Source organism: Lipophrys pholis, assembly GCF_963383615.2.
Source record: "Lipophrys pholis genome assembly, chromosome: 8".
NCBI lineage: Eukaryota > Metazoa > Chordata > Actinopteri > Blenniiformes > Blenniidae > Lipophrys > Lipophrys pholis.
The window spans coordinates 18,364,951-18,389,339 of record NC_137630.1 but is presented as its reverse complement, the minus strand read 5'-3'; the positions used below and the strand labels follow the sequence as shown (position 1 = coordinate 18,389,339).

Below are 24,389 nucleotides of genomic sequence, written 5' to 3'. Positions count from 1 at the left end.
GTTAAAAGATATATCGCATTCTTTTTGTTTTGTTTTCTTGTTTTTTTTTTCTCTTTTTCTTTTTCTTCTCCGACGGTAAAAATGAACCTAAAAAGTGCAAAAACACCCTAAAAATGTTCTCATTGGAAGGTCACATAAATATTAAATAAAAACCGTTACAACAGGAGCTCAACCACAGCCATAGTGAATGGAAAACAAAATGCCGCAGAGACATTTCTTTCGGTCTGTACATTTTTCGACATGAAACACACCCCACCGGCGCTGCCCCCCCCCCCCCCCCCCCCCCCCCCCCCCCCCCAGCACCCGCCCCTCCCCGACACACTCATCATTTCCTGTGTCCAGTCCCACCTCCCCCTTCCCCACGTCAACTCATCCAACCCCACTATGCTTCCGTTAATCACCCCGCCCCGGCCGATTACAGATCGATATGCTTCTGAGTTAAACAAATAAAACAAACAAAAAAACAATTTAATGCAAACGGTAACAAAAATAGTTTTTTTTTCTTTTCCTTTCTGTCCTCGCCCGAAACGTCCTGGTCAGCTATTATCAAAGTGCACTATCAACGCACGAACTCCGTCCCTCCACAGAGGTGTGGGGGCCGGAGGGCTGTCTTAGCTTGGTTTTGGTGCTTAGTTGAAGAGGTTTTTTTTTTTTTTTTCTTTCTTTTTTTTAAAACAGAATGTCAGAGAAAACTGTGGAGGCGGGCGGGCGGCCGGACGCCCCGACTGCAGCTGAGACTGACCCAAACAGTTACTGGTCAACACCACGTGTCACCGAGAGCGGGAACGAGCAGAGCGTTAGCCCCTTTCTCTCAGCGTCTCATATTGATAATTAAGCAATAATAATAATAATACAGAAAAAAATGATCATAGGTTTGAAACACATCCCCTCTTTAGTGATTCATGTCCCTTTTCTTTTCTGTTTCCACGGCCCTGCATTTCGCCTGTGCCAATTTTCTTTTGAATATTGTCTCTCTCACACACACACACACACACACACACACACACACTCACACACACTTACATATATAGTTATATAGAGAGATTTGTTTTTGTTTTTCCAACGTTTTTTTTTTTTTTCACACACAAAAAAGTGGGAAAAAAAATAAAAATAAAAATAAATTAAAGTCAAACATGCACGCACACGAAAAGACTGATGTGTAGTAAAATGCTTTACATTGCTGCCCTTACGTGTAAAACAGGGCCTAACTCTGTGTGTCTCCGTTCATATTTTTTAATGCATAATTGAATTAATAATGTTGGTCATCTTGTAAACATCATAATAAATCATTTCGGGCCGTCATTTTCTCCACGCTGTTGTTTTTTTCGTTGTCATCTGAAGTCTCTGAACATGATAAATGAGGCCACTTTCATTTTTGTTTATTCATAGTACACAGGATTTTTCTGCAGTTCCTACAGTCTCTGTTTTTTCAATGTTTTTGTTCATGTTTCTTAATTTTCATGGGTCAGCGTCTTGTTTTTCCAGTTGGGAAGTATCAGTGTGGTTAACGGAAGCATCAAAGCTCTCGCCATTGTCCTTCTCGCCGTCGGGCTCCGCCGTCGAATCGTCGTTCGAGTCAGAGTTCAGATCGTCCTCAGGCTCCTCTTCCTCGTCCTCTTCCTCCTCGTCCTCCTCCTCCACATGCGCCTCCTCCTCCGGCGACATGTCGTCTTCGGCCTCCCCGGACGTGCCCGTGGTGTCGTCCTGAGCGGCCGGCAGACCCAGCGGGGCGATGGGGCTGTTGCGGCCCGGCGGGGCTGCGTTGTGGTGCATCTTCTTGCTGAGGTCCAGCGAGTCGCTGAGGCCGAGGCCGGCGGCGTTCTTCAGGAAGAACAGGGAGCTGCTGGTGTCGGTGCCCAGGTTGAGGGAGCCGTCCAGGCTGATGGAGGACGGCGGGTACGAGTGCTTATAGTCAGAAGTGATGCCGCTTGTTTGGTAGAGCATGGAGGGGGCGCTGCTGTTGATGTTGTGGGACAAGCTGTGGAGGCCCCCGGGAGAAGAAGTGGAAAGACCCATGGAGGACGGTGCGATCGCCGCCACGTTGCTTACCAAGAAGTGCGCGTTGTCCTGTTTCGGTGACACGGAGGGCAGTTCGCCCCGCTCCTGCTTCTCGTGCTTTCTTTTGTGGGAGTCCATCTGGGACATGCCCACCACCGTGTGTTTGCACTCGGGGAAGGTGCAGTGGAAGTGCGAGCACTTGAGCTTATATTTGCAGTCAGGGACCTCGCAGTCGACGCTGGAGCTGAACTGGCAGAACCCGGCGGCGCTGATCACATCTTGCTTGCCGTGGTGCTTGCGGTGGGCCGTCACCTTGGTGCTGTCGGTGCAGCGGAAGCCGCAGCGCAGACAGTGGAAGTGGGTGCTGTTGCCTGAGAACTGGCAGTCGGGGAAGTTGCAGCTGAGCGAGGATTTGAAGCGCTTGAAGTCGTCCAGGACCAGGTTGTCCACGCGGTCGTGGTGCTGTGCGTGCTTGTACATGTGGGTTCGGCCGCAGAACTTGTAGCCGCAGTTCTCCCGGGTGCAGTGGTAGTGGGTGACCTTCAGGGAAAACTGGCAGCTGGAGTCCTTGCAATTCTCGTAGAGGTCGTAGCGCCGGAAGCCCTCCAGCATCATCCCCTCGTCCAACATCTTTCGAGATGACGCCGTCTTGCGCCGCTTGCCAAACGGTGACATGTCCTCGATGATCCAAAAGCGCTTCTTTGCACCGGTGGCCGTGGGAATGGAGATTGTGTTGCCTAAAAAAAAAAAAAAAGGGCAGCTATTAAATATTTATCAGCTGGATCACAAAGTAAAACCCACAAACGGCAAGCAAGTGACTGTCCTGGATAAAAGTCTAACATCCAACCATACTCAGCCAGAAGTGGATCACAGCTGAGTAAGCACAGAGAGCCACAAGTTTTTATTCCTAATTCCCAGAATGATTAAAGGAGGGGGGGAAGATGATAGATTGACTGTGGGACATGACACTTTTACAGGGTGTCTCCAGCCTCCAAACAGAGGCGGAGCTGTGAGTCTTAACCAACCCTCTTATCTCCATGTTGTTTTACGAGGGGCACCCACCTTTTGCAACACCCTGGGGTCACTGCTAATGATGTGATCCCTGTTCTGCGAGACAGGAAGCAGTGGGCCTCGATAAAACTTGAGGCGTGATTAAAATAAGAGGCTGCTGATGCAGCCTTGTTAATGGAGACTAAACAAGGATCGGGCTTCATAGAGCAGGTGCCAAATTTACTGCTCCATCTCTAAATCCTAATAATATTAAAAGTGAAAGTACACACAGAGGTACAAGTCAATTACTTGTACAAATATTCTGTTACTTTACCCACACTGGAGGCATGCACACGTCATCACTTCAACATAAATGTCTTGGCATGCTGGGAGGGCCTTTTTTTTTTTTTTTTTTTTTTTTTCTTTCATTTATTCATAATTTTTTTTCACAGAAATACTGGAGAGAAAGGCTGAATCACACAGTTAAATGCTGCACAGGACTCAATAATTGAGAGTGACAGCTGCAGTGTTGGTTTGCGCCGGGGATAAGTACCTGCAGCATCCTGTACTATAGGGACGTCATTTTTAACCGGAGACGGTGTGGCAATGATGGGGCTGAAAGCTGGTGTGTTGGTTGGCATGACAACACTCCGAGTGGCTCCCAGAGAGGCGCTGAGCAGAGAGTATGACAGACAGGATGGAGAGAGGAGGTATGGGAGTGAGGGGAGAGGAGGTCGGAGGAGAGCGGGAGAGAGGGATGGAGTTTGGGACTGGAGGCCAGGCTGAGGAGCTGAGAGAGGTGGTGGAGGAGGAGGATGATGATGATGATGGGAGGGAAGGAGGTGGGCTGGAGGAGAGGAAGAAAGAGGTGCATTTTGGGTTGCGCTAGTGTCAGCAGGGGTGGTAGGAGCAGAAGTGGTGGCGGGGAAGCCTTGTCCTGGAGAGACAGGTTGACCAGAAAGAAGGGTGAAGGACAGGCAGGAGGGAGGGGGAACACACACACACACACACACACACACACACACACACACACACACACACACACACACACACACACACACACACACACACACACACACGCACAGAGTCCAGGATGCGCACAAGTACCCACACGCACACACACACAGAGGGATGGGAGGTAAAAAGGGAAAGATAAAAGATAAGAGAATGATACAAAATGAGGCCCATTCAAGACAAGAACCCCAAACACCAGCCAAAACAACAATGATGAGAGTAGTGGATAATACTGGCAACATGTGAAGAAAGGTGAAAATCACAAGACAGGCTTAGATTCAGATAATTAAAATAAAAATAGAGGAGCATCAATTTATTCAGCAAGTTTGAGGCAAAAAGAGGCGGTTTCTCATTTCCTTCCCTTTCTCCCACAATTCAACCCACTAAAAGTGCTAAAGTAGACATAAAGCCACAGGGGTGATCTCTGGCCAAAGGAAAATGTAATAAGCTACGTACAGTGCAATAACTCAAACCACTGATGTACAAAATGGAGGTTTTATGAGGATGACCAGGCAAACTGCGAAATGTCTTGTCCACGACTCAACATAAGAATAGAGCATTGTCATCAACCTCATATATTCTGACTAATGTGTCTGTGACTGGAAGTCAAAGTACTGAATCATGAAACACATGATTGAAGGATGTGTGAGATGACAAGTTGCTGCGTTTCTGGGTGAGCTAGGTGATTTTGGATTGAGTGAAGCCTGACGTTCATTGCGGAATGTAGGAGTGGAAAAACCTTTATTGCACTATTCACCTTTACAGTAAACTATATTAAAGATCCACATGCTGACCCGTCGGGTCTCTTTCGCACTATCTCACCTGCTGGAGAGCTGTCGTTGCCCACAGGGGTGCTGGTGCAGCTTCGGTCCTGGTTGGAGGACTCGGAGGAGAGGCCCAAGGGGCTGCCCCCTCCCCCCATGTAGTCCATGTAGTCGTCAGTCTCGTCCATGCCGGTGGAGGAGAAGTTGGAGAGGCCATGCTGGGCGCCATGATGCCCAGACATCATACCGGACGAATGGTGCATCTCATCTCGCCTCTGGCCAAGCGACATGACCTGGAAAACAGACAACTTTCATTGTACAGGACTGAAACGCATACTTCTGAGCATGAAGTGTCATTAATACAGGTGCAGCCTTTTGGCACGTCTGCAGATGTCAAAAGTAGAAGAAGAATTCCTAGAAGAATGAATGCTGCACGTAATTATGATACAAAGGCAACGGAATAGAGACGGATCAAAGTAAACTTGATAGACCAGATTTTTAAATCCACAATGTATAGTAGTCGTTAAAAAGATATGAATGCTCAGTGTGGAATTTTCAAGTAAAGAATGTCACGAGTGATTTGTCGTGACTTGTGTGACAGAATGTGAGAGATACTCTCTCCTTTAGGACAGCAAATGAACTTGTTCGTTCTTTCTAGAAATCTGACTCAGAACAGGAAACGCAACTTTGAATTAACTGAACTCAATAAGAAACCAGTCAAACCAGGATCAATGATTCAAACTAATAACTGAAACCAGTCAAACCAGGACACCTGATTCAAACTAATAACTGAAAAACTAAGAAACATTATACAATTTGCCCCTTGATTTGCACGCTACAGCTTTCTTTTATAATGCCGATCTTTTATGTGTCTCTTTAAGATTTGTTCGAAACGTATGCACGTTAGAAAAAGATTTTCTTTTCTTTTCTTTTCATTATAAACGACTGCATGTGTTTGTTAACACAAGAAAAATACAGATGAGAAACTTCCATAATGAAACATTTCAAATTGCAAAATGAATTAGTTCAGCCAAAGCAGAAGATCAGATTAACTGTGACCTTTTCATGTAGCAGCTGAAAGGGAAAAAAGGGCTTTCCCTGTTTAATATCTCTCTAAAAGGGTGTGTGAGCTTTGTTGGCATACGTTTCAATAAACTACTCAACACCTGCTATAGTTCAACCAGGCAGTCAACCTGCATTTTCCTATAATTATCCTCCCTAAACTGGCCTGTGTCACGCGCCGCTGCTCGTGCGTTTGTACCTGTGATGGGACTCTGTCGAAGTTCTTCCCCAACATCCGCCTCATGTGTTTGCGCGCGTGAGAGGTCATCTGGTGCTTGAGCAGGAAGGAGAACTGGCAACCCTCGCGGATGCAGTGGAAGTGGCTGTTGACTTGGTTGTACTTGCAACCTATGAAACAAGAATAACCAAACAAACAAACCGTCAAAAGTCTGTGGAGTCATTCGTCTCGCGTTCACCGCGAGGCGATCCCCATACGGAGACGGTGTTGTGATTAGATCAAACGCAAAGTGAAATATTTTTAGGTTTTTCTAATTTCATGATATAACTCCGACAAAAGAGGGATCGGGTTTCAAAGTGTTTGGGAGTGTACATGTAGGAGGAATATTAGATCACTCGGGTGTCACACTGAGCAAGTCAAGGCTTCTATGCACTAAACCTGTGGAGCTCTTTTATTACACTGACATGCTTTATTCAATTAGGAATTTACATAAATAAATTCTCATTTTCTGTGGGCCAATAATGCACACACCCCTGCAAACCAAAGTAAATATACAATTATTACCATATTAAATTCATTTTTCAAAGTATCTCCATTGTCATTTGTCCTTTTGTTCTCCATTGTAGCTCTGTCTGCTTCATATTCTTCGCTTCTTTTTCCCCTGTTTTAACCGCTCCGGCTCTAATTGCTTTATGATTTCAAATTAAATGAATGTTCTGTTTTGTGCCTGTTAATCAAATACCATTATATAAAAGCAGGCAGAAATAATTGAAAGAGTAACATGCTGGGCAGGTGCTAGCATGTCAGTAACCATGGCACCCAGTTTAGGAGAAAAACATGTCTGTGTCATCACATAGCTTTCACGCACACAATGTTTTTAAACGCGCAAAGTTGAGCAAATAACAGTAACCCCCCCGTGACACGGAGGGCCTTTTGTGAGACAGAAACCAGGTAACATCATCAGCGGTGTTCAGTTTAATGTTGCTGCCATGGATACTGGCAACCCATCAATTCTTTATGACTGAAGTGAGAGAGGATGGTAATCCTTTCTGTTTTTTCCCCCCCAAGCCCAAACAATACAGTTGGCAGATCAGGCTGGGGACAAAAAACAGCTGTTTAGGGCTTGGTTTTGTTTGCTTTGTTTCTGTGCGCTGAAAAGCTTGTGTAACCGCCTGAAAAAAAAAGGAAAGAAAAAAAAAAAAAACACAGATCACTTCTAATTCATTTCTGTGTGATGGCAGCGGTGGCTGAAAGGCGCAGCTTCACAACACAAACAGGCTAAACCAGACAAGCCAGATAATTAACAAACACAAACCTAATTGCTCATTTCTGACAGGGGTAAAAGAAAGAAGAAAACAACCTGGATGTGATTGCCCTTTTTGACATTATTGCTCGTATAGTTACGGGCAGCACTGCCTCTGGGACCTGAGGTGCCATTGTGAATATGCAAAACGCAGTGACAAAACCTACAAGGCGGACTTGAATCATGTCTTCGAAACTGTGTTTGCCAACTCTGGTCTCACTCCCTTTGCAAACACAGAAAATATCCTCTTGCTATAACCAATACAACATGGTTCTCAGAGTAACACCTTTAATTCAGGTGTTTCTCAATGCCCTGGAACTGGTGGATTGAAGCCTAAAACTTGAGACAGGATCAGAAGCGGTTTCATTTGTCTTACCCAGCCTCCCGCACTCCTCTCTCTTTGTGAAGTATTTGAAGCCATTGGCGGCGCGGCGCTCTGCCTTCTCGTGCTTCTTGATGTGCCACGGCAGCTTGGTGGTGATGTTGGTGACAAAGAAGCAGCCAGGCCGCAGACAGTGATAGTGGCCCCTCATTCTGAACTCGCAGTGCTGCAGAGGGAGACACGTCATTTACAATTTCATGAGTCAAATGTGCCAAATGTTTGAAAGCCATAAGAGCCGATTCATTTCATTTGAGCTTCCTTGTGTGCAGAGTTAAAGTGAACGCTGTACAGTTTCTCCAAAAACATAAGCAACACTCTTTCAACACCCAGCCTTTTACTTTTGGCTTATTGGGAACATCCCACATTTTTAAGTACAATTAACTTGCTTTTGCAGGCTTCCTCCAAACACCCCTCCTTTCTAACGTGTCTGTACACCACCATCTGTTTGTGAGGCCCAGATCCCAAAGGACCAGGCCAAATAAGATCGGCTCAGTTTAGGAGATGGAGACTTAGGGGAGGAGGGGAGGAGAGGGAGGAATAGGAGGAGGAGGAGGTGGAGGAGGAAGGGGGGGGGGTTACTTTTTGTGAGGGGGGTGATTTTCGACACATTAATGAATTCATTTAAACGGTTTTCCAAATACGGGCTCATGAGAGCAGGCAGGGGCTGCCATTTAGGTTTCATTTGCGAAGCATTCCCCTGATTTTTGCCCTATTCCAGACAGCCTTGTTTACTGTGCGAGTGACAATGATTTATTGGGTAATATCAGCTAAATTGGCCTTTTCTGAGAGGAGAATGCGGCAGTCAAAATGACATCATTGACATATAAACAGGCATTACTGGGGTGAGTCGACTGTCTTTCTCAGCCGAGATGGAAGCCGAGGAGCAGTGGTTGTGAAAGCCTTGAGTCAAATAACCTCAAATACTGGTCTAATAGATGGCATACTTCATGCTTAGAAACCTCAGGGGGATGACAGTAGGTGATTCAGCTCCTGAGTTATCAAGCCACACTCACCTGGTTGGGACAGAGACACTGAAGAGAGTAGTAGGCGAACTGGTCGCGGACGTTCACCAGGTTGTTGTTGGGGTTGATGTGGTCCAGACAGTGGGACTCGGCCTTTCCGGAGGTCTTGCATACGTACTTGCAATTCCCAAACAAGCAATGGAAGTGGAACTTGTTGGAGTACTTACAGTCAGTAGCCAAGCAGGGATCACTGGATGAGTGAAGCATATGGAAAACACAGTATGTTCTTTGAACTTAGAAAAAACAGTTGAAAGGGGGCATTCTCTATTGTATTGAGCTCTTACTTTTCCTGGAATTGCAGAAAACCAGGTTTGACTTGTGGTTTAGCATTCTCCAAAGATGTGGTGGCCACAGGTGAGTTGGCAGGCAGGTTGGGCATGGAGGCAGGCATCTGAGGGATGCTGCCAGTCAGCTGCTTCCAGGCCAACAGGGCGGGAGGAGGAGAACTGTAGCCCCCAGAGGAGGTGAGGTGTGCCACATCCAAAGAGGGGTTGTTGGCCATTGAGACGGGGGCAACGGGCTGCAGCAGTGCTCCTTCGCCCGACTCTTTGCCCTCACCAAAAGGAGACTCAGATTTGACTTTCATGGTCGCTCGGAGATGGAAGCTGAAGGACAAGGCAGAAGCTCAATAAAGCCAGAGACTAAAATGCAAAAAAGCATGCGTTTATTTTCAAATTGTCCATCGGTGTGACACTCACTTGGCATGCTTTATGGCCCCATCCACAGTGCTGAAGAGTGCACCGCAATCTTCTATCAGGCAGTGAAAGTGAACCTTCTGTAGGAAGTCACACTGAGCCTCACAGAAGTCATCAGTGTCAAACCTTGACAAGAGATAAGGAAGACTGTAAATTGACTGTTTTCTCACACACGTTAACTAAGAGGTTGACTATTTCTGACAATAAATGCTTATAGATACAGTAAGTTGCTTCAAGTTCCTGCAAAGCCAGATTCTTTATGTTGTAGGGAGATTCCATTCATACAATATGTGAGGAGTATTTACAAGAAAGGATAACCTTTTCTCACGATGAGAACAAGCCAGTTATGTCTTTGTTAATGGAAGCATTTTCTGCATGTTTAGTTAGCCCTCTTTACCTGCGGAGGTATGTCCTCCAGATCTCAGTGTGTTTTTCTGGCAAAGGCCTCTTCAGCACTCTGCTCAGATGCTCCGAGGTGTTGTTGCCCTGGCCTGCCTCCAGCTCAGTCTTCAGGTTCATGGCACTGAAGAGGGCAGGGTTCACCTGTGACATCTACAAAACACACAACACACAAACCAGCAGCCGCCGGGTTAGACGGGCAGGCGCAAGCTGGGCACTCGCATATGTTACCGAGAGTGCGGGAGAGAACACACTCGCACACAAGCGCGCCGTTTGGCCGAGCGAAAAAGAGGAGCCGCATTCACAAACAAGCCGGCTTTAGCTTGAGAGCAGGCCAAACGTGTTTGCCAAGCATCCTCCGGGAGCAACTGTTAACCCTTTTATGTGATGTGGTGGCTTGAATCAATCCCCCAAATATCTGACGCGACAACATCTGAGCTGTTCGACATCACTTCTGCTTCAGTGTCCGGGTTTAACACGGCTCCTCTTAAGTTAGTCCCTCCAAGAGAAAGGTTTAAAAAAGACATGAAGGGGGTGTGTAGGACGTCTTGATCTGTTGGTGAGGGTAAAGAAATTGAGTCCGATCTGCCATTACATCATCAATATGATGGAAACCACCTGGCTCATTTTTATCAGCCGCGGGAAGATATATGACTCAGGCAATGTCCATTTTAATCTTGACAAAAAAAAATCCACGCGTTTAAATTTCCATACGCTAACGTTTTAGACTTGTTAAAAAATGAGGGCAGCGCCTTCCTATTTTTTATTTTTTTCTCCCCTGGCTTTTTAATCAAATAATTTATAAACTCTATAAATAAATGTAGAATGAGGCAGGGGGAAGAAAAAGTATTAAAGGCGGAGAAAAAAAATGGACGGTGAGTTCAAAACAGCTCATCAAAAAACAAACATCTCTATATATCTGGCGTGGCACCCAGCTACTGCTTCATTATATTAATTTGTGAGAGGTGCAGTGAAAATTACACCGTATGAAAAATGGCTGGAAAATTTAAATGATACAAACTCATCTTATTAGTGGTGAAACATTAAAAAACAAACAGGCCCCTCCGTGTCCCGCTAATTTGTCTTGGGATGAAAGGCGTTTGATGGATGGATCTTACCTTATTCATAAGCGAGGATAAAAGAGATGTATTCCCTGGTACAGGGTGTCCGTTTGATTCATTACTGGAACAAGGAAAATGAACAATGTTTAGTCAAGATTTGCATGAGAACAGTAAATATTACTATTTATCACGCAAGGTGTGCCCGTATAATGAAGAAGAAAAATGCTGTCTTCTGAAGAAATAACATCTAGTGTGAGTTAGAGGGTTGGAGTTGACAGTTTATGTAAACACATCTCGTACAAAAAAATGAACCCTTGCATGCCTGTGTGTGCTTATGTCTACAAAGACATGAAAAAATATTGTGTGCAGTGTGCTTGAATACACATTTTGTTGCTTTATTTCTGAAACACATTTGTATTACAGTTGATTAAGCTCAAGAATGAAAACAGAATTAAAAAAAAGAAAATTTCACTTTATTTTGAATAAATAATCAAAACCCCTCAGTAAACTCTCAAAGAGCTGAGCAGCGGTGTACCTGTGGTCTTTCTTGCTCAGGTCCAGGCTGTGCTCCTGCGCAGAGTCATGGGAGGCCCCCGAGTTGGCGTCCCCCGGCTCTTGCTTCACTTGAACCAGATTGAACTGGCTGGCTGAAGCCGGCTGCCCGTTCCCTGAGGATCAGAGACGCAGAGGAGAGGGGAGACAACAAAGTTATTGTTGGTCAGCATTATTACCCTCTGACGAGATTCAATCTGACTTCTGTCCTGGCCCGAAAAGAATACTCCGAGTGATAATTATTGCGAAATTATGTCAGGCCGTCAAGCCTTTTAAATGGTGATTGAGAGGCGAGAGATATGAGGGAAAAAGACTCCTTTTTCTCCAGCACTTGTCACAACTCATTTGCCAGGCTGCCTCTTAACTGGTCATTAAGTGAGATGCTAATGCTGAGGGAAAGTGGCAGTCTCAGATTGGCCACCCCCCTTCCCTCCCCACCTTCCCAGGCTCCTTGTTGGCCTGACAACGGACGGCAGCCAATGCCACTGAGCATACCCACAAGGAACAGGGGTGCTATGTCGGTCAGATTGGAGCTGACAGCCAATCAGATTGGTTCAAATAGCGTGACCTCTCGATCACATTCTCCCTCAGATAGGTATTCAGTGAGTGCTGTGAGTGAGGACAGGAGCAGCGCTGGATTAAAATAAATAAACACCAGGCCAGGGGACGACCTGGGGTAAAAATGCTGACAGGAAGGTGAATTCTGCCCCCCGCCCACCTCCCCCCTTTTCCAATCTCAGGGGATTGAAATATTAATTTGTCCTGGAGCAATACACTGAAAGCTGAGTCTTTGGTTGACAATAAGTGGTGGTTTACTTAAAAAAAATAAAAGAATTATGTCAGAGGACGAGGGAGACCCTCCGTGAAATGTTTGAGACACTAAAACTGGACAGTCGTGATTGTTTTGGTGCGAAATCTGTTGTTTAGGAAGTGAGGCTGGTATTGAGGGATAGTGACAGGCAAGGTCATGGGCAACCAAGTGTGCACCCTTGGCCCTCAGCCTGGTAAGAATCCTCTCCTGGGTTTTTTTTTTGTGTTTTTTTTCAAGCTGTGGAGAAAACAAGACCAGCCGACGTAAGGGGGAAACCAGAGTCGTCGTCCCCCCCCCCCCCCCCCCCCCCCCCCCCCCGCCCCTCGCTACAAGATGACCCAAAGACATATCAGGCAGAATAGGAGTGGAAAAGCCAGTCTTGGGCCTTGTCAGCTGAAAGCCAGGAGACGGGGAAGTGTCAGTGTCAGTGTCAGCTCAGTTTGACAATGGCTGAGGTTGGAGGGGCTCGGGGGCGTGGGGCGGGGGTGGGGCTAAAGGAAAACAGCAGTCAAATAATTTTGCGTCTGGTTTGAGGTCACAGGCTGCTTATGAGTCCCCCGCTCCCACCCCCACACCCCCCAACCAACTCGTTAAGAGTCGCAACCCCCAAAAAAATTAACTACCCAGACAAATCCTGCCTTGTCGTTGACAATTAAATCAAATCTCAGAGAAAATGAGAGCACATCACATCAAAAGCAGCCCCTCTCTATATGATCTACACATGATTGCCAGGACGAGTGCAGCATTCCTTCACTAAATCACTGGAGAAGGTGACTGCAGGCGGATTAGAACACTAAACTCTTATTCCAATGCACATAGTGAATTATTTTTTTTTAACCGTCTTTTCACTTCCCAAGGAGGGAGAACAAATGAGTTTGACTCAAAGCAGCTTCTTTCTGGAAATTATCCAGGAATAATGTACCACCATGTAATTACTCCGGATAAGATACAGAGCTTGTGAAAGATCATTTGTACTGTGTGTCTAATTAGTAAACCCTTCAGATGCTTGAATCTCTGGGAAAAACACTTAGGGGTAAATTAGAGCGGAACATTAATAAAAAAAAATAAAACTACTGAGAATAAGAAAATGCTCAATTTACTGCAAAAGGGCTAAGTTTCACAGTGCATCAAAAGAAAAATAAACACGGTAAAAAATGACCACAAACACGCCACAGTTTCTCACACCTTTTTGACAAACAAGCACAAACCACTTCCTCCTCATTTTAGCCTTAAATGCCCTGTTCACAGATGTTTTGAAACAAATATGAGAAACCACAGCAACCCTCCATCCTGTGTCTACACTCTACTTCTACTTAAAAAAAAAAAAGAAATGTGTGTGAACAGAAAAGCAAAGCTCTTTTTGTTGCTTCCCCAGCAAAGAGCTCTGAGCTGCAGCCTGTGAGCAAACTGATGAGAAGGGGTGGTGAAGACACCATCTGTGGAGGCCCCACCCTCAGCGGGGGCCTTCCTAGTCTTCAGACTACCTGCTGGAAGCCCAGAGGTGGAGCTCAGCCTGACAGCCTGGGCTCAGCTCGGCTCCCCGGAGCAGCTGCCCCGGCTCTCTCAGGGCCCGTCCTGCTCCAGGAGCACCACCAGGAATTATAATCCTTCCCAGTCCCAACATCCGGAGCGGTCCCATTTACAATCCACACCCCACCTGCTCGGGCTGTGCACGGGAGGACCCGCCACGACTCAGTGCGAGACGACGCTCTGCCATGCATTATCAGTGGAATATTTCACCTTTGTTTTCAGTTCAGGGGGTTTTGTTTAGAGGAATATGATAAACGTAGACAAGGCAATTACCTCCAAAATTTATGTGAATTATGTTTATGCTAAACAGACAATGACATGTTTTCACAGAAACAGAAGGTTTCTGAAAATTCAAGAAGTGTCTTTGTTGATGCATGCCACAGTTCTTGTATCAATGAAAAAAAGCCTGTTTTCTTAGCTCTAGAGCATTGAGTCATTTCTGCCTGAGTGATTTCTAGTTTTTTTTTCTTTCTTTTTTTTTTATCAGTTTGCAGGAGGATACGAAAAAAAGCGAAAACATTTTTTTTTTTTTTCGTTCTCATAATTTCTGAACTTAATTTCATTCCACCTCCATTTGCTTGGAACGGCGCAGACAGAGATAAGAGACCAATGATGAGGAAACATGTTCAACACAAGCCCCAGGAGCCCCCACTCTGAACATCATAAGAGACTTTTACAGGCTCTACTCTCCCCTGTCAGCGCATTTATCTCCAAATGGATTGTGGGTATCTAACAAACGATCAACACAATAACAAGCCCCGAGCAGAGGACCATGCCTCCAGTATGTCCCTTTAAGCCTGAAAGCGGCAGTTTGCCCCGTCTTTCTCTCTCTGTTGTGGGAGAGTTAGAGAAATGACCTCTGAGTGCACTCTGCCTGTTCTGTCCACACACCGAGAAGAATGTAGCGTTTCATTCACGTCAAGCCGATTCTCTTTACACATGACGGCTGAAACTGTTACTGTGTTCTTGAAAATAACACCAGGAGGGATAAGAAGAGACACAGTAGTATTTCATTTATCAATAAGTGACCTTAACACAGGACTGCGGGATTAACATAATTGCTGGATGTTTTATTTCAGCTTTATTTTCAAGCAAATTATTATTTTCCCGTGTGTAATTGTTAGCTGCACAAAATACAATAATGACTGTTTGTGAAGTGACTGACCTGTGTCTGGACTGTTGGAGGGCTTCAGTGCAGCTGCCGCCAGCCTGGCCATCATGGGGGATATCAGACCTTTGCTTGCAGAGATCTTCTCCAGGATGGAGGAGGAGGCAAAGGAGGTTGGGGTGGACGCCATGGCTCCGTCTGCACCCACTGTGGAGCAGCCTTGGGTCAGTGAGTCGGTGGGCATGGAGTGGGCCCCAGAGGATGCAGCTGAGATGAGACTAGCAGCTGGTGGAGGTGGCTGGAGGGGCAGCCTGGGCATGAGGGGGAAGAAAGGGTTGGAGGTAGCCAGGGCGCTGTTGGAGAGAGCGAGGGCGACCGGCATGTTGCTGGGCAGGGCCTGAGACAGGAGGCTGGACATACGTTGCCCCGCGCTGGACAGCGAGGTGGTGGGCTTGAGGGTGTGGCCCGACGCAGAGGAGGAGGAGACAGCGGTGGTGGGCGTGGCCATCAGGTGCGGCCCAGTGGTGGACTGTTGGGTTGTAGGCGAGGCACTCAGGCTGGAGTTCTTGCTGCTGATGGCTGAGAAGTCTATCAGGTCGTCATTGCTCGATTCCTCCGGCTCATCCTTCACTGCCAGGAAAGTAGAAGAGAGGCCCATGACGCCCGAGGAGCGGATGTGCCGGCGCTCGTGTTTGCGCTTGTGGGAGGTCATCTGGCTGGTGGAGGTAAATGTGAAGCCACAGCCTGAGCGGATACAGTGGAAGTGGTTGGTGGCCTTGCTGTACACGCAGCCCTCGTACTTGCATTCCTCGTACTTATAAAACTTCTTGAAGCCATCTTTGGCATAAGCGTCATCCTTAATGTGGTAGCTTTTGTGCTTCTCAATGTCACACTTGTTTTTGAAGGTGAATGTGCAGCCCGGGCGCCTGGAAAATTGAGAAAAAAAATTGCGATCAGGTATGACGCTCTGTCACAAAGCCTCAGTTACCTCAGTACAGATGGGAGTCATGGAGAGGGTTCACATAATTCAAATACTTCAGGAGGAATGATAGCTGAGCTGGTTCAGTGAGACAGCAGCAGCTCATTGACACGTCACCACCATCAACCTCTGCCAGACGGGGACATTCCTGAGAGGAACAAACGAGTGATTCTCTCGCCCACCACCAATATGGATGCGGTGCAAATGTCAATTGAAAGCATTGATGCTTTACTGGAATTTTCCAAAACTTCTTTGAATACTGATGAAGTGCTATATTTTATATACATCATGGATTTTAATAATAATTTGCTCAATTTCAACCTCACTTCTGGAGCTTTTAGAAGAAAGGTTATCTATGAGAACTGCTTGTTTGTGCTATCTCATACTGACTCCATTCATCCACCTTTTATATCATTTAATTAAAATGATCACGTCTGACTATAAGCAAAGGCAGGGAAGACCCAAGACAGATTTCCAGTCACACAATGAGACACTCAAGAGAAGTTTTACAGACACCGGTTACCTCAAATACTTGTTTTTGGACTGTGGGAGCCCAAACACTACGTACCAATACAACAGCGTGTGGCCTGATTTCCTGATTCGTTAATCTAAAGTGTTATTATATTATTGCTTATATGTGAGTCCCAATAAATGATGGTAATAATAAATCATTTAAAAGTGAATAGAACTGATATATAGTGGGGGTTTTCATACTTGAATGTGGTTTTACCAATGTAAAAGAACATTTTAGAGTAATGACATTCCCTATTGAGTCCTGCTCACCTGCAGTGGAAGTGAGTGGTCTTCTGCCCATAGAACTGACACCCCACTGTGCCACAGTCCTCAGTGGCACGGAATCTCTGGAAGCCATCGTTGATCAGCTGGGCGTTCTTTTTATGGAAGTTTTCATGGGTCATGACATCTGAGGTGCTGGTGTACACCTTGCTGCACCCCACCTGCAAAGTAAAGACAAGAGTGTGACAGCCAGAAGTTAGAGCGCTCAGCCTCCCACATGCATGTGAGTTTACAGTGAACAACTGCAGTTGTGCTTCTAAAAAAAAAAAGAAAAGGAAAAAAAAAGCCTCTGCGAGGCTGTACTTTAAGAAGCTCTGATAAAGTGTACAATCTAAAGAAGAAGAAGCTCATTGTGGTTAAGAAAGCACGCATGGCCTAGAAATGAGTATGAGAAAGCTGTTTTCTCACATTGACAATTTAATTTGTGGTGATGCACGCTGAGGCATTACAAGTTACAAGTTTCGTGTCAAACGTGATTTGGAAACAATCTTGTCATTGTGGAAAAAGAGAAAAAAAAGCGACACAGTGGTCACAGAAATGTGCTGAAACTACAGTAAGTTCCTGTCAAGGCAGGCTTTTTAAAAACAAAAATTCATATTTGGAGTGTGACGAGAGACTCGCCTCAAACTTACTGTAACTCTAAGGGTAAATTTCAGGGGTGGAGGGGGCAGGGGAAAAAGCAGACGCAACGCAAGTAAGATGACTGTCTTAAACTTTGGTTTAAAATGTTCTGGCACGCAGACATCTTTAGAACCAACAAAGGGGGGGGGAAACAGGTACTGTTTGAAATAAAAGCTGTGATTGTATATCATTCGTGGCACTTTTCGCCCGCGCAAACCGGGCAACTTCTCCATACTGAGTCAAACAATGAAAAAAATGCCACTCTGTTTTTTTCCCCCCTAAATCAAGAGAGCCGATGCCAACATCTGCAGGTTCTCAGGGACTGTTAAAACAAGGGCTGAAATGTCCTAATAACAATTACGCAGTTAGAGGGGTTTGAAGAAGAATAGATCTCAGGCCATCCTCTGCTGCGCTGCTGCGCTGCTGCCCTGCCGGTGAGAAAGCTCTCGGTACAATGACACATTGAAAATAAGCAGATGTAAAAAATTAAACAAATCCAGCGCAGGGGGAATAATCTTCAACTGGCTGCGTGATACTAAAAGATGAAAAATGTGAAGTTTATATAAACACCTGACTGAATTTTATCCATGCCAATTAAGGAGTGAGAGAGTGAAGAGGTGGGGGAAGCAGAAGCAGTCTCATTTGGATTCACCCTTTTTTTTTTTTTTTGCTTTTCTTTTATTCACTTGAGGATTCTTTTTGCCAAAATGACCTTTAAGACACAATGGATAACGTTTGAAGTTTATCATTTATTTTTCCAAGCCAAGTAAACTGTGTGACTCTCAAACATCTTCAAGGTGTGTAAGTCTCAATCGTTTACTAAAAACCTAATGAAACATAAAGTATATGTTATCTGGCTACGAAATATATACTAAATCATGATTTCCATTTTTTTAATCAGCATAAGTGTGACATGAGTTATTTGGACTGTATGTGTGAATTGAGCATGTGGAACTGTATTTGCAGACGCTACCTTGTGCAATCATAGCTATTGTACATGTTTGTGGGGTATTGTGTATGTGTGTGTGTGTGTGTGTGTGGGGGGGGGGGGGGGGGGGGGGTGTAGGTGTAGGAAGAACTGTGACTGTGTAATGTACCTGCATGCAGTGGTAATGGGTGCTTTTTCCATTGAGGTGGCAGCCATGGTAGTAGACACTGCAGTCGTCCAGAGGGCTGAAGCGCATGAAGCCATGCTGCAGGGAGTTGTCCCTCTTCTTGTGCATGTTGTAGTGCCTGATTACATCCTGCTTACTGGTAAACCTCTGCAAAAGGGGAGGGGGAGAATGTACGGCAACAGGTTGGTGTTTATTTAAACCAATCACAGATTCAGCAACAAGTCACTTTATCTCTGTGGAGGCAGCAGCTGCAACATGCAGGAGCCAATTGGCAGTTGGGGAGGGATGTGCACATTGCAATGGAGAGGGTAATGGTGTCCTTAAAGATGACGTGTTCTGCGGTTATTGATTTACTCCACATATCTCGGAGTTGTGACCTATCAAAATGCAACACCAAAGGCTGCGGGACTTTCTAAGCGCAGCAGAAGCTTCTACATGAAACACAAAGTACGTTCCCTATACACCACTTGTCTCTGTCTCCACCCCCTCCCATTCTAACTAAATGTATTTTTCAAATTAAGATGAATCAATTGACATGCAAGATTGCAGTTCTGATGTTTTTGGCTCTGGAAAAAATTCTGTTCCATGCAGATGGTTTCTCAGACGTGCACAGGGGAAAACAGGAGACAACAGAAACAAACAAACAAACAAGTCAACCAAAAAACATTTTCGCTTTCAATTCACTGAGATATGATTCCCGTTTTAATTAAAGCATTAACACTTGCTTTTGGCTTTTCGCCTGTAATGATGAGAGAATATGCTAAGAGACCCCCGCCTTCTAAAATTACAAAATAAATAAATAAATGAGGAAAAATCCCTCCCACACCCAGGAGTCAGGAAGGGGAAACAGAAAAGTCACTCCACAGAGACCCGCCGCAACCAAATCTGCTGTAATTGGGTTTAAGCTGATGTTACAGAAACTGTAACAGGAGAAGCTTAAATCAATGAGACAGTTCTGTCTTCAATCCATATTTATCTCCAGTTGAGGGAAAAACATCAGAAAGAAGTATTCTAAAAAGCAACTAATTGCTGTACAAAGTAGGGTAATTGCTTTGTGTCATGTGTTCCACTTGCGCACCAGTAAAAAGCGCGAGGATCTCACACAGCTGTTTATTCCATTGCTCTTGGCCTGTTTCCCACTGTATATTTCAGAGATATTTCACTCCTAAAGGAGCACTCGCTTCATTCAGATTTTTTAATATCATTGATAAGAGCCCCATATTCATCAGTTTTCAGAGTATTTCTCAATCAAACATGCAGATTCCAGTCCTGCGCTGTGAGCTTTGGGTTATCTAATGATGTTGATGATGACCGGAAGACAAGTTGAGCTGCGGTCATGGTACATTCGATCCAACAAGCCGTCCAAAATAGGCCATGGAGAGAGAGCTGACTGGGAAAAAGATCTCATTTTCAGTTGAGTGGTGATGAAGGTTGGGAGCCACTTGCTACATTTATTTTAGGATTCCCACCAGTGTGGCAAGATGCACACTCTCCCTCATGTACAAGCCCATGAAAGGAGAATGTTAAGACTCAGCCAATTGCCCGGAGGCTGGCAGTGGGATAATATTCCAGGAGTGTGTGTCATGTAACATTTCATGAGTTATCGCTTTGAAAGGGGGCTGCTCATCACTGCCTGCCTGTTTTTTTTCCCTGTATTGACATCCTGGGAGCTGGCTTCCAAAGCATATCTGCGTTTCCACGCAACGCCAGGGCAACAGAGAAATGTGGACCTCACCGTGGAAATTGCCATGATAACCTGAACTAACGCTCTAAATAATGACATGAAATGATTTTCCTTTGTATTCCTCCAAGAATGTGTCTCATCAGACTGTGAAGCGGGAATCATGCAGAAAATGAAAGCTTGGATCTGTAATGCTTTTCACGACATAAACAATATTTATCGAGCGGTAATCTCTCTTGATCAGGAGCAGACAGGAGATTACATCTGAAGATGGCTTAATTCAGAAAATGGTGAGGATCGGAGGAAAAACACACACACACACACACACAGTTCGAGCAGCGCATGGATTTTTTTTCGACGTCTGCGACAAATCTACCCGTGTTTATCTAACTCTCTCGGGCCATATGCTACAGCAAACACACGCAGGGCTGTACGATGATCTGCTTTGTGTTTTTTTCTCCTTCCTGTGCCATACATGACATCTCAAGGGAACAGGACGAGATTAATAATGTGAAAGTGGATTAAAGGCAGGCCCCTTAAGGTGGCAGTGTCTTTAGAAGAAGAAGAAGAAGAAAAAAAGAACAAATAGATAAAAAAGAGCCATGTTCCAAGCATACTTATAATTAACCTTTGTAATAAAAGGCCAACTGTCTAACTTCAACTCTACCTGAAGACGCCTGAAAAATGAATAAATGTAAACACTCCCTGCCTATTTGACAGACTGAATACAACTTTTCATCTGTGCAAACTTTGGCCGCTGATGAAAGGAGGATCTGTTTTCCTGTTCGTCTACATCCGATCACGTCTCCTTCATTATATCATAAAACAGAGGGTGCTTGGCTTTAAATCTCCTAACCCAGCATTTGAAACATCCATGATTAAAAGAGATGATTTTTCCATGTCAAGAAAATGGTGTAGAATGATAATACAGCTTTTCATAACAAAGCTCAAGGGGAGTTTAAAACAACGTTCTCAGAGAACACATTTTTACAAGTTATAGTAATGTAAAGTAAGAAATAGTTCTTTTTTTTTTTAAATCATAGGCTATTATAGACTAAGCTGCAGTGCAGAATTATTAGTGTAACAGGCACAACACTCCTATATAAGTCTATATGTGAAGATCACACCACTGAATTTACACTTTCAAAGTGAGAGTCTCCAACAAGCCCCCCTCCAACAATATATATATGTTTTGGCCTGTGTAACTCAAACACTGATCTCAAAATGAGAAGCATGAGGTTCACCCTAAATGCATGAGAGTTTGCTCTCTGCTAGCTTTACTCACTGTGAGAGAAAGATATTATATTATTTAACATCACCCGCCCACATAATAAATGAGAAGGAGGGATACGTAGAGGTAGAGGATCCCCCCAGCATCCTGTATTTAAAAAAAAAAAAAAAAATCTCATAATAAATTCAAGAAATGTAATCAATGTTAGCATTTTCAACAATAATTTGTTTGATATTAACTTATTCATTGGATCCACAGTTTGCATATTGCTATCCTAAGACGTGAAGGACACCCTGAAAACAAACAGGTTGACTTACTTTTTTCCTCGCCTGTGAACGCTTACCAGACAAATCCACATTAATTCAACTGATGCTGTAATAACAGTGCTGGTGCTCACCTGGTAGTTACACTCGGGGTCCATGCAGTGATAATGCTCTCTGTACTGGTAGGCACAGTGCACGTGTCCACAGTGTTGACTGCCCGAGAACCTGAAAACCAAGTCACAGCACACATTTCAACGGTGACAGATTTGTAGCAGCTGCACAGAGCAGTAAACAGAGACTGGTTCAAAAACCTGGAAAGACATCAGAGCTTATTGCGCACACGGAACAATCACGAGGATGAAAAAGCTGAATAATGAGGCAGCTCAGGAAGATGTCAGTGTGATTGAAAAATGATCAACAGCAAATCAGGAGCGATTAGCGGTGAAATTATTTAAAATACCACGAACGGATCAAAATAAAACAGGTGAAGGAGTTTTAAAAGGCATTCTGCTCATCACATCATCTCACCTTCAGAGCAACGCAGCTCACACCTTCAAACCCACTCCGGTTTTCCACACTGTTGCAACAATTTACCCGTCTGTCACACCAATTTCAGCCAAATTATCTCAATTTATTTCTAAAGCAGCCGTAAGAGACACTTATTACACAGAAACCCTTTCTCTTCACACGCATCCACACAGCCACTCAATCATCGGGAGCCCAATGACTACTTTATTTCTCATTGCTGTGAAAATCCTTGTTATATCAATGCACAGTTCCTTCAGGTTAACCACAGTTTTGCTCTGTGAGGTAAAGGGTCATGCGTCCTGAGATGCAGGGACAGCTCCGTCTACCTTTCCTCTCTTAAACCCTTCATTTGCACTTCAGAAATCTAGATATCAGTCTGGTTTTTTTTGTTTGTTGTTTTTAGAAAAGGCAGCTACTTGCTACAGTACAGCCAGTTTTACAGTGGTGATTATAAGCCTGACGATGATGACTGTTAAAATCCTCCAATTACCAGTGAAAACACACAAATAAACATTTGCACTGCTGCTGCCAAGAACTCCATCTGCTAGAGCAGAGGAGAGGGGGAAAAGGGGGCTAAGTAATATTTTTTCCGTCTCCCTTTCGCTTTTTTCCTTGTTAGGATTATCCCAGAGCTGCATTTACAGATCACTTTGCTGAGTTCATTAAGTTAATTGAACGGCATATCCACCACTGTTTTTAAGTTGGCTGTGCGAGTGAGTCTGGAAAATACTGATGAGGTGCTGAGGGCTTTTGCAGAGGTCTGATGGCTCTTTCAGAAGAGATAAAGTCAAGCTCCATGCACGTAGCGTATAGCCAACATATGTCCCAACTATTAATGTTTTCTATACCGCTTGTTCACGCACACACACATTCACACTGACGAACACACAAAGCCCCCCCCCCCCCGCCTTTTTTTCGTCCCCATGAGACTGCGGCCCACCCCTCTGCTCATTGCCCAGCTGTATCACTTTGCCTCTGGACAATTCCCACTTGCGCGTCAGGGGGCCTAATGGGCCTCTGCTATTCAGCAGCAGATTAAATATTAATATCGCCACGATACAGAGATTGCAGCGCATCTCCAGTTACAATAGAGATACACAGATCAAAGTGCCGAGGCAATGGCGGGTGCATGAAAGCATTTAAAGAGTGAAAACTGCAACTAAACACGACCAGGGAAGCTCTTTAAAACATCAAAACGTGGTGCGCTGAAGAGATGCACAACTTTTTTTCCCCCTCTTTTGCAAGGATTGGATGCGAACACATTTACAAAGCAGGTTTTTAGTATTACTGTGCACTCATTAGCCTTGGCTCTAAAGAGGACCCTCCCCCGCTTCCACCTCCCCTCTCGGTGCTACATTTGCCCTTTTTATGAGCCCTCCTTTTCCATTTTTTTTTTCCCTCCCTCCTCTTCTTTCCTTTCTCTTTTTTTCTCAACCCCAACACGGAAATTGAAACTGTATCTGGGCTTATCTGCAACCTCCCCGTGCATCAACTGCCGAGATGTTTAGACAAATTTTATGCATTATGCAGCGCAAATATCAAAACAGTTCTTGGCAGTGCCAGCAGAAGCCTCATTAAAAATTCCTTAATTAAATCTTCTTGCAAAATGTAATCAGTCCAAGGAAGGGGTTTTGTGTGCGTGTGTGTGTGTGTGTGTGTGTGAATGTGTGTGCAGAAGAGGATGTGTGTATGCGTGCGTCTGTCAGTGCCAAGGCTTTGATTTGTGCCCTTCATGTTATGGCTTGGAGAAGTAATCATTAACGCCAAAGCCACTTTGGCTTTTCAAATGCTGTTTTTCTTTCTTTTTAAACGGAATAAACAAACAAGTGATAATCACCTTTCTAGTGTCGGCTCAAGATGAATTCAGGATGGGCTAATATTGTTCTGTGTCCACTGAAACATAAGCTGCCTCCCCTCCCCTGATGCTTTTGTCTCTGTTGGTGTGAATGACTGACTTTTGTTTCTTTCGCATCAGTCCACTATGGTTTCAAGGCAGAACTCGAGAAAAGCTCAGTCTGGTCTCATATCCTCTCAGTGTCAGTCACAGCTCATGATACAGAGTTGCACAGAATTATGTTCTTAATGTTCTTAGTGCTACACACACTGCGAGCATCCATTCAGCCGCTTACAGTGGGCTGCCATCAAACCATTTCTCTTTCATTACCACTCATTCTTTGACTTTCACTCAGCACATAAATTCATGTCTTTTCTTAATCAATTTACTGCACATAAAACATCCTCTACAATGTAGTTATATCACGAAATAAAACGCCCCATCGGCAAATAAAAAAAAGGATTCGCCTCTGT

At 44.7% G+C, this 24,389-nt stretch overlaps 1 protein-coding gene across 2 annotated transcripts in view; it reads right to left on the bottom strand.

The window, feature by feature from the left end:
• Positions 1-518: 518 nt before the first annotated feature.
• The window catches only part of casz1 (castor zinc finger 1), a 77,051-nt gene continuing 53,180 nt past the window's right edge, over positions 519-24,389 (bottom strand). For both annotated transcript variants that reach the window (XM_080469761.1, XM_080469760.1), the window contains exons 5-19: positions 21,689-21,779; positions 18,362-18,526; positions 16,632-16,804; positions 14,927-15,795; positions 11,404-11,536; positions 10,926-10,989; positions 9,806-9,960; positions 9,412-9,534; positions 8,998-9,318; positions 8,705-8,903; positions 7,686-7,857; positions 6,028-6,176; positions 4,825-5,059; positions 3,542-3,925; positions 519-2,735 (exon numbers count right to left, since the gene is read on the bottom strand). In XM_080469761.1, the coding sequence (XP_080325887.1) occupies positions 1,459-2,735; positions 3,542-3,925; positions 4,825-5,059; positions 6,028-6,176; positions 7,686-7,857; positions 8,705-8,903; positions 8,998-9,318; positions 9,412-9,534; positions 9,806-9,960; positions 10,926-10,989; positions 11,404-11,536; positions 14,927-15,795; positions 16,632-16,804; positions 18,362-18,526; positions 21,689-21,779 (4,510 nt within the window). In that variant the 3' untranslated portion in view covers positions 519-1,458. The remainder of the gene's footprint in view (positions 2,736-3,541; positions 3,926-4,824; positions 5,060-6,027; positions 6,177-7,685; positions 7,858-8,704; positions 8,904-8,997; positions 9,319-9,411; positions 9,535-9,805; positions 9,961-10,925; positions 10,990-11,403; positions 11,537-14,926; positions 15,796-16,631; positions 16,805-18,361; positions 18,527-21,688; positions 21,780-24,389) is intronic.